Raw genomic sequence first — 12,879 nt, 5'->3', positions numbered from 1 at the left:
AGTGTTACCAGAGAAGGGTAACTCAGTTGAAGGGCTTAGAGGTCATGCAACATGAAGATCAGCTAAAGGAATTAAAGATGTTCAGCCTGCAGAAGACTTTCGAGGGAAAATATAGTGTTCAAGTATTTGAAAGGCTGTCATATAAAAAAGAATATTTGTCTTCCTGGGATGGAGAGAACAGAACTAGAAAGTCAGTTTAATTTATATTAAACTTTTATTCCCATGGAGAAGAACAATGGGTAGAAATTGAAAGGATGCCTATCTATCTATATATAGATAGGCAATGAGGGTTAAGTAACTTGCCCAGGGTCACACGGCTAGTAAGTGTCAAGTGTCTGAGGCTGGATTTGAACTCAGGTCCTCCTGAATCCAGGGCTGGTCCTTTATCCACTGTGCTACCTAGCTGCCCCCTTCCCCCATTTAGATTTAAAACATGGAAAAATATCTTAAGAATTAAAGGTATACCAAAACAGAAAAGCGGATTCAGAAAAAGTTGCAAAATAACAAACTAAACTAATGTGATGCTTTTCAACCATGCTGCCTCTATAATACTTAAGATCTTAGCAAGTCGTGTTGGAAAATAACAGATTTTAAAATATCTTTTCTTCACAGCCTCAGGAGATCTTAGCATTATTTTACAATGTGAATGCTGACTAAAAAAAAAATTAAATTAACAATTCAGGATGTCACTCAAACACACAGCTTTCCTGGGTTTTTCAATAATAATTGACACCAATGAAAAACAAAATCTTCTCTGACAACACTCTGGCAGAAATTAAGCTGTTTTACCCTGTTGTTATCTGACAAGTATTTTTCCTGTTATGGCAGGGCCATTTCATTTTCTATAGACTACATAGTAACATTAAAAAAAAAAACACCAAAAACCCTAACAACAGGAAATCCAAAGTAATTATTTCTCTAAGGAGTCTTTAGAAAAAAACACTTTCATGAGCGAGCATTCTTAACATTAGTTCCAGGTCACAGACACAAACAGCCTATTTGCATTGAAAAATGCTGCGGAGGTGAAAGGCAACTACATACAGATTTGACTCCAGAATGAAGAAAGTTTGCAGATAACTTCCTTGTGCTTTGATTCTCAGGTTGCCAGGGCACTTGCATGACTAATAAGATAAATTAACCAACAGGAAATCCTTTATGTCTCCCTATTATCCTTTCTGCTCATAGACAGAATAATGTAGAAATGTTGCACCTGTAAACCAGGGGAAAAAACCTTGGGAAACAAACCAACTGTGTGTAACTCAAGTACCCTGAAGTGTCCCAGTGAGGTAAAGTGATCTAAGGATTACCTTTGTAAAAGAGAATAGCCGGATTTTGTGGAACGTGGCTGTTTTGGCTTGGTGATCTCTGCAGTATTATAACATTAAGATCAGGATACAGCTGTCTGGTGACTAAACCCACATTCAGTGAATAAATGCTACCCCATCACCAGACATTACCAGACATCTGTTTCCTGTTTTCATTCTTTGGGTTGTCATTCTATTCGGGTTTCCCTTTCACCTGTAGGCCTCTTAAGTCAACCACAACAAAGTATGTTCATCCATTTGGTTACAATTTTTAAAAAATCACTATTACTCAGACTAACTTGTCATTCTGTATCCAATAGGAGATCCAGAGTGTACATTCTAAGTTTGTTACATGGCATAAACACTTTTGTTTTGGTCTTCATTTAGGTGACTAACTTCCTTCTTTACTTCCTACTAAAAACCTTTCCTGTTGGGAGAACCCCCAGAAAATACAATTGTCAATTGATTCATAAAAAAGAGAAACCTGTAACAACACAATAAGGTAAGATAGTAAATAACCAAATTGGATGTAGTAAGTAGTCTGCTTTTCAAAGAATTAAAAGGTATCTCTTGCAGTTTAAGGTTTTATACTGTATTAAAGAATCAGGATGTAATAGGGAAGTTCATTTCTGTGCAAATAATGTAAAATCAAATGTTTTTTTCTCAGCTTAAGTCAATTCTTTTAAAATGATGCCTAATTTGTATTGACCCTAAGGGCTAATGGCTTAAAATTACAAGTATAAAATTTTTGAGTCAAAGGGCCAATCAGAATGTTGAGAAAAGAGGGTATTAAAAAAAATAAAGGAACCACTAAGTACCCCAAGAATGGAACTTTAGAAAAGTTTATATCCGCCCCCCAAGGGAAGGCATTGTACCATCAACTTATTTCAGCTTTTTTAAATTTGTAAACTAGGGTTCACAAAATCCTCCTTATATTAGAAGAGTTTACCAGATGAGTGTGTAGTTACATCTTAAGAATGTTGTCATTTTTAAACCCTGGACAGTATAATGAACAAAAAATTCAATAATTCTGCACTGTCTCCACATTTACTGTTTGTTTGGTCTGTCACTTAAAATGTGTGCTATAATCAGCAGTGAAAAGGTATATGGTCAATAAGAGAAATAATCCATTAAAACTATTTCAGGGGGCGGCTAGGTGGCACAGTGGATAAAAGCACCGGCCCTGGATTCAGGAGGACCTGAGTTCAAATCCGGCCTCAGACACTTGACACTTACTAGCTGTGTGACCCTGGGCAAGTCACTTAACCCCCATTGCCCTGCACAAAAAAACAAAACAAAACAAAACAAAAAAACTATTTCGATAAATACTGTGCATACTAGTGAATATCAACTCAGTACAATGATCTGAATTTTTCTAAACAAAATCTCAAATTTTGACCTTCAGTTGCTAGAGCTGAAATTTCTCTCAGAGACATCTAACAGAGGCTTATTTGCCTTTCAAGTGCTTGAACCTCTGCTAAATCAACCTATGGGTCAATGACACTTGACATATACACACACTGATATGCAGGGGTGAAAAGGACAAAATAAGGCATGCGAGAAAATTCGTGACTAAATAATTTCTTCTGACTGTTTAAAAGCATCCAGGATACATGTCTGATCTCCAAAGTCTATTCTGCAAAAGAAGGCTTGTGTATGTTTCATCATGTCGCACAGACTTAAGTTTTGTCCAATATAGTTTTTCATAGATATTTTATTTTGATTTAATCTTAAAAAAAAAAAGGAAAAATGCATTATGCCAAAACCCAGCCCCGAATATTTTAAAGTCTGGTGAAACAGGAAAATGAAACAACAAACTGTGAGCATTCTAGAATCATTTTTCTAGTATTCCTAAGACTATTTTTTCCTCTAAGCTTAAAATTTATGAGCTATAGTATTTAAGGAGGTTTTCATCTGTGGGCTTCAGGATTTTCTTTTCGGCCATATTTACTACCCAACCTGGAGCAAGACCAAAGAAAATCTGCCTTGGATCCTTTCGAGTACTAAGCATTTTGAAGAGTTCATCCTTAGTGATATCAGGTAAAATATAACCATATTTCTTGGCTAGCTCAAGTCTTGCTTCAGGAAACTGGGCTGGATCTGCCAGGTAGCCACGGTTCCTAGCATCAGTGTAGTATGGCACCAATTCTTCTGGTGGGAGCATTCTCTTGGGAATAGGTTTTCCACGAAGAAAAAATGGAACAGGTTTGCAGAGAATCTCTATTTTTTAAATGGAGACATAAATATTAGCTATGTAGATCACTAGCTTCTTTTATAAGCTACAGATTTTCTTTAATTCATCTTTCAATGTCAAGAAAATTAAGAATAAATTTAGCACTGACAATACTTCTGTTTAATACTTACCTCAAGTAAGCATACGTAGCTGGGTAACCTTTCAAAGACCAACACTAAACATTAATATTTAAATGCACACTATGCAGCAAATGAAAAAGGATTTTTAAAAGGGGTGAGTTTATCCACCTCCTTACAGAGAGGTGATGGACTCAATATGTGAAATGAAACATACAACTTTGGACATGGCCGCCCCGGAAATTTTTTCCCCATGACTAGCTATATTTGTTAAAGGTTTTTGTTTTTGTTTTTTTTGGAGGGGGGGAAGGGAAGGAAGATAAATGTTTGTTAATTGAACAACACTTATCTGTAAAATTAAAATTTTAAAACAAGGGGCAGCTAGATGGCGCAGTGGATAGAGCACCGGCCCTGGAGTCAGGAGTACCTGAGTTCAAATCCGGCCTCAGACACTTAATACTTACTAGCTGTGTGACCCTGGGCAAGTCGCTTAACCCCAATTGCCTCACTTAAAAAAAAAATTTTTTTAACAAAAAGGAGCAGATATTATTTTCATGTAATTTGAGTCTTATTTAGTCATCATTAGCCTGGGACCAAGGATTGAAAATGGACTTCTAATGTCAACAGGTCCAATCCCTTCTCTTTTCAGGGTAGGGAAAACCAAGCCAAAAGATGTTAAGTGATTTGCTCAAGATCAACAAGGTAATAAGAAGAGGCAGAGCTGAAAATGTTATATGACTTCGGTTATACCCTGAAAAGTCTAGTATAATAAATGCTGTAAGAAATAAGAGGTCTGGAAGAGTTGTAGGTTTATTGTGAAAGAACAAACAAAAGCCTTAATCTCCTCAGTAATCTTTAGTTTAGAAGCCTAACTGGAAAAATTGTGGGAATTTACATATTTTTATAATAATCAAAGCAAATCTATTCACCTTAAAACAAGCTGACTGACTGGGAAATAATGGCGAACAACTAGATACCTAGAAAAGAGACACCTAAGGCAGGCAGATGACATTACAGTGCACAGAACACTGGGCCTGGAGTCAGGAAGGCTCATCTTCTGGAGCTCAAATCTGGCCTCATATACTCATTAGCCATGTAACCCTGGGCAAATCCCTTAACTCTGTTTGCCTCAGTTCCTCATTTGTAAAAGGAGCTGGAGAAGGAAATGAGAAACCAATATCTCTGCTCACAGAGTCAGACATGACTGAAACAACTGAACAACAAGGAAGGAGACAACTATTAAAACAAATCAAACAAAGGGCACTGAATATCTAGTTCCCTTCAAGGTTCATGTCAAATGATACCTCCTATTTGTGGCCTTATCTAATCTGCCCAATTGTTAGTGTGTCCTTTTTCCTGAAATTACTTTGTATGTATTTTATATTGACTTATCTATGTACATGTATTTTCCCCACAATAGAATGTAATACGCTGTTCTTCCCATGTTACAAATCCAAGTAAACCAGTACCAGCTTCTTATGTTTAGGATTTTGGGGGGGGGGGCCCCAATGAGGGTTAAGTGACTTGTCCAGGGTCACACAGCTAGTCAAGTGTCTGAGACTGGATTTGAACTCAGGTCCTCCTGAATCCAGGGCCAGTGCTTTATCCACTGTGCCACCTAGCTGCCCCTATGTTTAGGATTTAAAGAGACATGTGACATATGGCACTGGGCATCTATTATGAAGGGAAGAGTAAGAAAATGACAGATGAAACTTACCCAGGCTTCTTGGATCATAAAATGCTGTAGTAATAACACCACCATTTCTTTCGATTGCAGCTATGGCTAGCTCTGAAGCCATTTGTACTTCAATATTAATTTTAGCCTTAAAGATATCAGCACCCTGTTGTGAATTTAAAAAATATCAATTATCACAGATAATCATAAAATACTTAGACCTGGGGGGCGGGGATTGAGGGCAAGGGTAGAAATTGACTACACCACACTGTTTTTTTCTGCTTAAGTGCAGTTTATTACTAAAACCACTACAATTTTAAAGAGGAAACTCACACTAGCAATTCCCATTCCAGACAATTTAAAGTAATTTTCCTGTAAATCTATTAATTCAGTATTTATTAAGCACCTACTTTATTCAGAGGTTACAAATCAAGAAACGCTTTTCTAAAAGAATCTGAGATGAACCTAGAAGAAAGAGAAGGACTGTATTTGATCCTGGAGTCAAAGAGAGTAAGGGAGAGACGTGGTCGAATCTTTACCTCAGGAAAATCACTTTGGCAGCTGTTCAGAAGATGTTTTAGAAAGAGGAGACGTGAGAGAGGAGAGCAATCAGGCTAGGCCAGAGGTGATGAGGGTCTGAACTAGGGAAGTGAATGGAGAGAAGCAGACAAATATGAGATACGGAATTTCAAGATTTGGCAAATGAATGGAGAGCAAAGAGTTGAGGATGATGACAAGGTTATGAGCTTGGATGACTAGAAGGATGGTTGTTTTAACAAGTATAATAGGTAAGTATAATGGAATAAGGGTGGGTTTGGGAGCCAGAGGTAAGACTGAAGAGAGAGAATTTTCCCAATGGTGCATTCAAAGTTGCTACTGTGGGCACCCTGGTTGGGATTAGATTCTAACTGCACTAAAGACCTAACTCCTGGCAGGGGGGGGGGGGGAGGAATGGGGGATGGGGCCCTTGGGGAGGTGTCTGGGACCTCACATAGAGATGGAGCTAGAAAGATAAGGGATGGTGTGGTTGTACTGAAGACAAATCCTATAATAGGCTATGAAGGGGAGAAGAGATTGAAATGCATCTTCCTACTTTCCAACTTGTTGATCACACATATCTCTTGGGGCCCAGCCTTGTGACCACTTTGAAGACCAATTAGTACACAGGGTAAATTGGAAAGGGAAAATGGGAACAAGGAGAGCAATGAGAGGACTATTATAGTGGACTAGGTAAAAGGTGATGAGGGACTGAACTATGGTCATGAGAAAGGGTAAAAGATGAGAGATGTGAGATGGGGGATACGCTATGGAAATAGGAGATATACTGTAGAAATAGGATAGTTAGCACTTGGCAAATGGCTGGATGAGGGAGAAGAAGAGTCAAAGATGAGGCAAAAGTTGTGAACTGAGTATCCAGAAATAAGATGGGACCAAGGGCTGGTTTCATCTTATTTAGTCCCTTATTTTATCATTATCACTATCACTTCTCATTCTTTATCTACATCTAGGGCTACTACACAGTTTGCTTTCCCCAAATTCCAATCTGACCTATCCTTTTATTAAGAGGCATTTTAACAGGAAGTGATTGTAACCTTTCTTCATTTTGCCAAATGCTGGAGGAACAGAATCAGCAGTTCCAAATGATGAGATGAAAGTATGAATAGCCAGAAGATGAAAGGATTTAATTTCAAGAAAAAGGAGAATATACCACTCCAAATTCAATTTTGGTCACTGACCAAAGTCTCAGTCTAGGCCCTACATTTTACACATGAGGAAGTAGAGACAGAGAGCCAATATCATCCAAGTAGTAAGTTACAGATGATTTAAACACGGTTTGAATCACCATATCAAGCTGCCTTTCAATTACAGTGTGACTACACTATGAAAGGCCTTAAGTGTAGTAAGTTAGTAATGACTATCATAGATGTTACATTAGAAGGTAAGAGTGTTTAATTGTTCCCAAACTAATACATTAAAAGAATTGGGGGGAGGGGCACTTTAAAATTGATAAGATACTGCCATGTTAGAGAGAGAGAGAATTCATCTTAATCCTCTTGAGGAGAGATTTTAAATTAAAGGGCTTTCCTCCCACCCCTCACCCCCATCCCCAATTGTCTTTTATGCTCTCTTTCCACAACCCTTAATTCTGGTACTTATACATTCCTGAAACTCATTTTTCCAAAGAAAGCTGGAAATACTTTTAGTTTAACATGAATACACGGTTCCCTCTAGTGGACACTACTTGCCATCCACTATTTAAGTAAACTTGGTATGTGGAAATGTGAAGGTAGATAAAAGGTAAATTATAGGGTGCTTATTAGCTTCACAGTATACTTCTTTACATAAAAAACTTCATTAGTACAATTAAGATAGGATGATTTGTAAAAATTTCATCTGCATCATTTTCATAAACATTTTTTTCAACTAAGTTACATCCACACAACCTGTTTGTATTTGAAAATAAAGATGAATAACCATTGGATAAATGGTCAAAGGATATACACAATTTACACTAATAGAAAATGACCATCAGATCACATCTGTGATTTTGTAGATAAGTCACTGCTAGAAATTAGGCAGTTTGACCAGATCTTTCTATCAAGTCCCAGAACTCTTATCTATATATAAGCCTCTTTAACCTCCCTAAATACAACTTACATACAAAGAAACAGCAAATATAGCAAGCAAAAAAAAAAAAGTACAACATTTCTGGCAATTAAATGGCACCATTACACATCAAAGACCCTGTGATTTAACAGGTGTGGGTGTAATCTTCCCTCATCCAGATCATGACCTCTTTTTACCTTAGTTGTTGAGGTATCATCCTTGACCCTAGGAGATTCACCTTCAGAAGATGAGCTGCTTTGAACCTAACTGGGCTAGTTTTTGGAGGGAAGACAAATAGTCCAACAGCTACATGGTCAGATACTCAAGGACTTTCCAGTTTAATAGAAGCTACCAGAGCTTATGTTCCATGTCACTTCCATACCACTATCAAGCATCAGAGCAGGACTTTCAGGGAAAAGAATGCCTCCTTTTAATATAACTATTAACAACCAAAGTTGAGAGAAATCTCAGGAAAATTATATACTGCTGGTGACAGTGTAAAATGGGGTCATGGCTAGAGCACTCTATTTGGAATAAGGAAGACATGGGTTCAAATCCTACCTCTAATATTTACTAACTGTGTGACACTAGACAAGTCACTTACCCTCTCTGGGTCTCAGTTTCTTCATCTCTAAAATAAGAGGGTTGGGCTTGATAATCTCTAAGGTTTGATTGATTCTATGAACTAAAAAATTATTTATACTCTGACCCAGTAATTTCTCCATAAGGAATATATCCCTAAGGAAATAACCCAAAAGGAAAAAAAATTGTAAAAAAAGTCTATAGTTTCACTATTCAAAGTAGGAAAAGGGGGCAGCTAGGTGGCCCAGTGGATAGAGCACCGGCCCTGGAGTCAGGAGTACCTGAGTTCAAATCCAGCCTCAGACACTTAACACTTACTAGCTGTGTGACCCTGGACAAGTCACTTAACCCCAATTACCCCCCCAAAACCAAAACAAAACAAAAAAATAAAGTGAATTAGAATTTTAGATTTTTAAAATAACTATATAATTCAAAAGATAATATTCATTAGTTCTTTTGAAGGCAAAAGTTGCTTAGGTTCATAATAAAATCACGTGGAGGGGGGCAGCTAGATGGCGCAGTGGATAGAGCATCGGCCCTGGATTCCGGAATACCTGAGTTCGAATCTGGCCTCAGACATTTAACACTAGCTGTGTGACCCTGGGCAAGTCACTTAACCCCAATTGCCTCACCCCCCCAAAAAAAAAAATCATGTGTGTATATCGACAGATACACACACACACAGATGGGCACATAAAGAAAGGTAACAGGGCATTAGAAAAATTTAGGTTCAAATTCTGCCTCTGCTTTTCCATAGTTGTCCCCCTGTCTAGGATGTTCTTTCTCCCCTTTGCTCTCTATATTCTGAAGCAGGAGGCCTTTCTCAGTGCTGTCCCCACCCCTACTCTCCCATCACTAACAATAGTAACAACAATAACAGCTAACATTTCTATAGCCCTCCACTCCGTGCCAAGCCTGTGAGAAGCTCTTTACCATTTTGATTTCATTTTATCTTTACATTAACCTTATGAGGTAGGTACTAGAACTTTCTCCCCATTTATACTGTATAGATTTTTGATGTCAATAGAACGTGAACTCTTAGAAGGCAGGGGGATATTTCTGCCTTTCTTTATTTCCCAGCACAGTGCCTGGCATAGGAACTTCTCAATAAATGCTTGCTGACTGCATTCTGGCTGGGTGGTACTGAGCAGTTACTTCATCTCTCAAGGTCCCAGGCAATTTACTAAGACTAAGACGCAGAACAGTTGCAGATCTGCATTGGTTATTTTCTCACCAGAAATGAGGATACCAATTAAAGCATAGGTTCTCTCTAAAATATACATGTAAAATATATACATGCAGAATGCTAACCATCAAGAGACACAATATTGGTTTCATGTTTATGCACGTGCCTTGAGGGCAGGGACTTCCAGGGTTTGCTTATTTGTTTGTCTTTGTATCCTCAGCTCTAGGTTCAATGCAGGACCTTAATACACGTGAGTTGAATTGAAGAGAACTTCTACAGCAAGATACATTTCATACATACCTCCTCCACCAATTGTACACCATAATCCCTTTTAAATGGCTGAATAGTCACGCCTCTTCCATTGACAAGCTGGGTTAAATCAATAGGTTGGGTAGGATCTACTCGACCTAAATCGATCAGGTACTGTAGCCTATTAAGACTCAAAGGATGGTATTGACGCCTAAAGCTAAAAAACAAAAGGTTGAAAACTGGGTCAAAGTTATATTGGTGAAGGCAGTACCTTATTTTTTTCTTAAGCCAGTACTTTAAATGGAAACCACTACCTGGCTCTTTCTCCCTTGTTGTGCCCACTCCCAATCAAACAAACAACTGTTAAGTTCTGATACCTTTTTTAATTTACAGACTGATTTAGGTATTTTAGGGTCAACTAGGTGCTGAAGTGGACAGAGTGGCCTGGAGTCAGGAGGACCTGAGTTCAAATCCAGCCTCAGTTACTAGCTGTGTGACCCTGAATAAGTCACTTAACACTGTTTGCCTCAGTACCTCAGCTGTAAAATGAGCTGGAGAAGAAAATGGTAAAACCCTGCATTATCTCTGCCAAGAAGACTCCAAATGGGGTTACAAAGAGTTGGACACAACAACCACCAACTTAGGTATTTTAATCAAACATTTAATACTACATTATAAATTTCTACAATGTAATAAAATATCAGTAGTTTGCCAGAGAAAGATGGCTCATTTCACATGCAAAAAAATTGTCTTTTAGAATATTAACTCTATTAATTTACATTTAAGAAAGAGGAAAAGATTCCGGTAAACTACAGTGTAGTTACTTTATCTGATTAATCAATCATCGAAGGCCAAACCAGGTCTCACTCTAATACAAAAACTGGATGATGTTATCAGTAGCATATTTACCATTCTTCTGAACATCTTGGGAACTGAAAATGACTCAATCATATCATGTTAATTCATGATGAATTAGTTTTATGTGTGTATGTATATATACATGCATACATATGCAATAAGCACAACTTACCTGTGTCCTTCATTAAATCCATACTTTGGGATACGAAGATAAAACGGAGTTTGACCTCCCTCAAACCCTAATCGAGGCCTGGTTCCTCTCTGTCTTTCTCCTTTATGTCCTCTGCCACATTTTCTACCTCTTCTCCGACCTCTTCTTTGTCTTTCCTAGAAAGCAAGTGTCAATTCAGTAACATAATTTCTGAAAAGGTGTATTTTCATCATGTTTATAATTTAATTTTCTCAGACTGTAAGTTGCAGAGGTGCAAATCTGCAGTCATTTTCTTCCATTTTGTTACTCCCTCCTCCCACATACAAAAACCCAACACTCAAAATTGGCTAAACTTCTACAATCCAGCTATTAAATTTGTACTGTTCAAAAGCAAGGCTCAAGGATAAAAGAGTTAAGAATGTGAACTGAAAACTAGAAATCAAATAAGCTCTTAGGTTGAATATCAAATCTGTATCAAACAGAGAAAAGTAAATCCTTTAATATGCTATTAAAATAACTTGACAACTGTATTTCCTATTATCCTGTTTAGTTGGGTCTTAATGGAAGCTAGGGAAGTCAGTAATAAGAACCGAGGAGGGAGAACATTCCAGGAATGGGGAGCAGTTCTAATGCATTCATATTTTTTTAGAACTCATATTGAAGATTACTGCTTAAAGTTTAAGTCCTGTCATTTCGTTTAAAAATTTACTTGTCACTGATACTTTGTGTAAATTACCAGGTAGCGGCTTTTTGTGTCAAACTATAAAGGGTATTTGGGTGAACGCAACAAAGTTGGTCTCAATGCAATTCTTACTGACAAGACGGTCCAATACAAGAAAAAGCAGAGTAGTGAGAGCCTCCGGTCATTCTAGACAAGACGTAACCTCTCAGTGACCCCAGGAAGCTAAAGCCTATAAAATGCAGAAGCTGCAGAACCTAAACTGCAAAGGTAGAGTGTTTTTTACCCTCAGTCTAATTAGAGGTCCGAAATAAAAATAAGGTGCTGACTGCATCTATCTAGGTCAAGCAAGGAAAAGGAAGAGAAGCTCCGATGCCACTCCTTATCTTCGAAACAATTCTGAACATGAGAGCAAATGCTTCTGCTAGTCTGCAGCAGTCAAGCCATTTATCTCATCTGTGCAAAAGCATCATATGGAGGGGGTGGAGGGGAGGGTATTCTGTCATGCTTAACACAAGAACCTCGGTGCGAACCGGAGCAGCAGACGCCAGGAAGGGGGCAGGATTTCAACCCTAATTCCCTCCCTTCTCCCCACTACCCCCGGAGATGGGGGAAGGGCAGGTCGCAAGGGTTATTTCTGTTTTCCTTTGGCTGCCATTTACCGGTCTCTTGGAGCCAGGGTTGGGCTTCAGGTTGGCCAGGCTGACACGCGGCAGAGAGCGCAGAAGGTCCAGGGCCTTGGCGCCACCTCCGCCGCCACCGCACACCGGCCCCGCCATGGCCGTTCGCCGCCCGCAGCCAAACGCCTCCAAGGGCGAGAATAGAAGGTGCTGTGGTCCCTTCCCCACGTGAGCGGAGCAGGCCCTGCCGGTTTACGGCCGAGGCCCCACCTCTGTCGCAAAATGATCTTCTCTGAGTCCTCTGTCGCAAAACTTTTCTTTTTTTTTTTTTTTTTTTTTTTTTTTTTTTTAGTCACGAGGCTGCCGCGGTGGTTCTTGCAGTGCAGTCCCCAAGAAGTCAAGGGCAGATTGGAACACGTCGTCGTAGGGGCGGCGTCCGGGACCTTCCCTAAAGAGAAGAGACGTCCCGGGACCTCGGATCTGTAGTGTGAGCCCTCTTCACCCCTGGCATGGGCTGTGACGATAGCCTGCTTGGTGGGTCTGTTCACCCTGGGTCTCCTCCATCCTCCATTAAGCCGCTAAAGTGATTTTCCTAAAGCACAGGTCGGATCATGTCACCCCCTCTGCTCAGTGACCTCCAGGGGCTTTTATATTTGCC

The 12,879-nt window shown here is 39.0% G+C and overlaps 1 protein-coding gene across 1 annotated transcript; it reads right to left on the bottom strand.

The window, feature by feature from the left end:
- Positions 1–2,588: 2,588 nt before the first annotated feature.
- On the bottom strand, positions 2,589–12,471 carry MRPL15 (mitochondrial ribosomal protein L15). Its single transcript, XM_043979095.1, has 5 exons — positions 12,264–12,471; positions 10,944–11,098; positions 9,965–10,130; positions 5,332–5,455; positions 2,589–3,524 (listed from the first exon to the last, which is right to left on the bottom strand). Exons 1-5 carry the CDS (start codon positions 12,378–12,380, stop codon positions 3,187–3,189), a joined length of 900 nt encoding a protein of 299 aa, XP_043835030.1. The 5' UTR covers positions 12,381–12,471; the 3' UTR covers positions 2,589–3,186.
- Positions 12,472–12,879: the final 408 nt, after the last annotated feature.

Source organism: Dromiciops gliroides, chromosome 1 (assembly GCF_019393635.1).
Source record: "Dromiciops gliroides isolate mDroGli1 chromosome 1, mDroGli1.pri, whole genome shotgun sequence".
NCBI classification, from domain to species: Eukaryota; Metazoa; Chordata; class Mammalia; order Microbiotheria; family Microbiotheriidae; genus Dromiciops; species Dromiciops gliroides.
Note: the sequence above shows the minus strand (reverse complement) of the source record. Positions and strands in the feature narration are given on the sequence as shown.

Bases quoted from the DNA above. Each gene is read 5' to 3' on its own strand.
- MRPL15 (XM_043979095.1), bottom strand. From the start codon at position 12,380: ATGGCGGGGCCGGTGTGCGGTGGCGGCGGAGGTGGCGCCAAGGCCCTG. The intron at 10,131-10,943 runs GTAAGTTGTGCT...TTTGTTTTTTAG, and splicing joins GGATTTAATGAAGGACACAG to CTTTAGGCGTCAATACCATC. The intron at 3,525-5,331 runs GTAAGTTTCATC...TTTAAAAAATAG, and splicing joins TTATGATCCAAGAAGCCTGG to AGATTCTCTGCAAACCTGTT.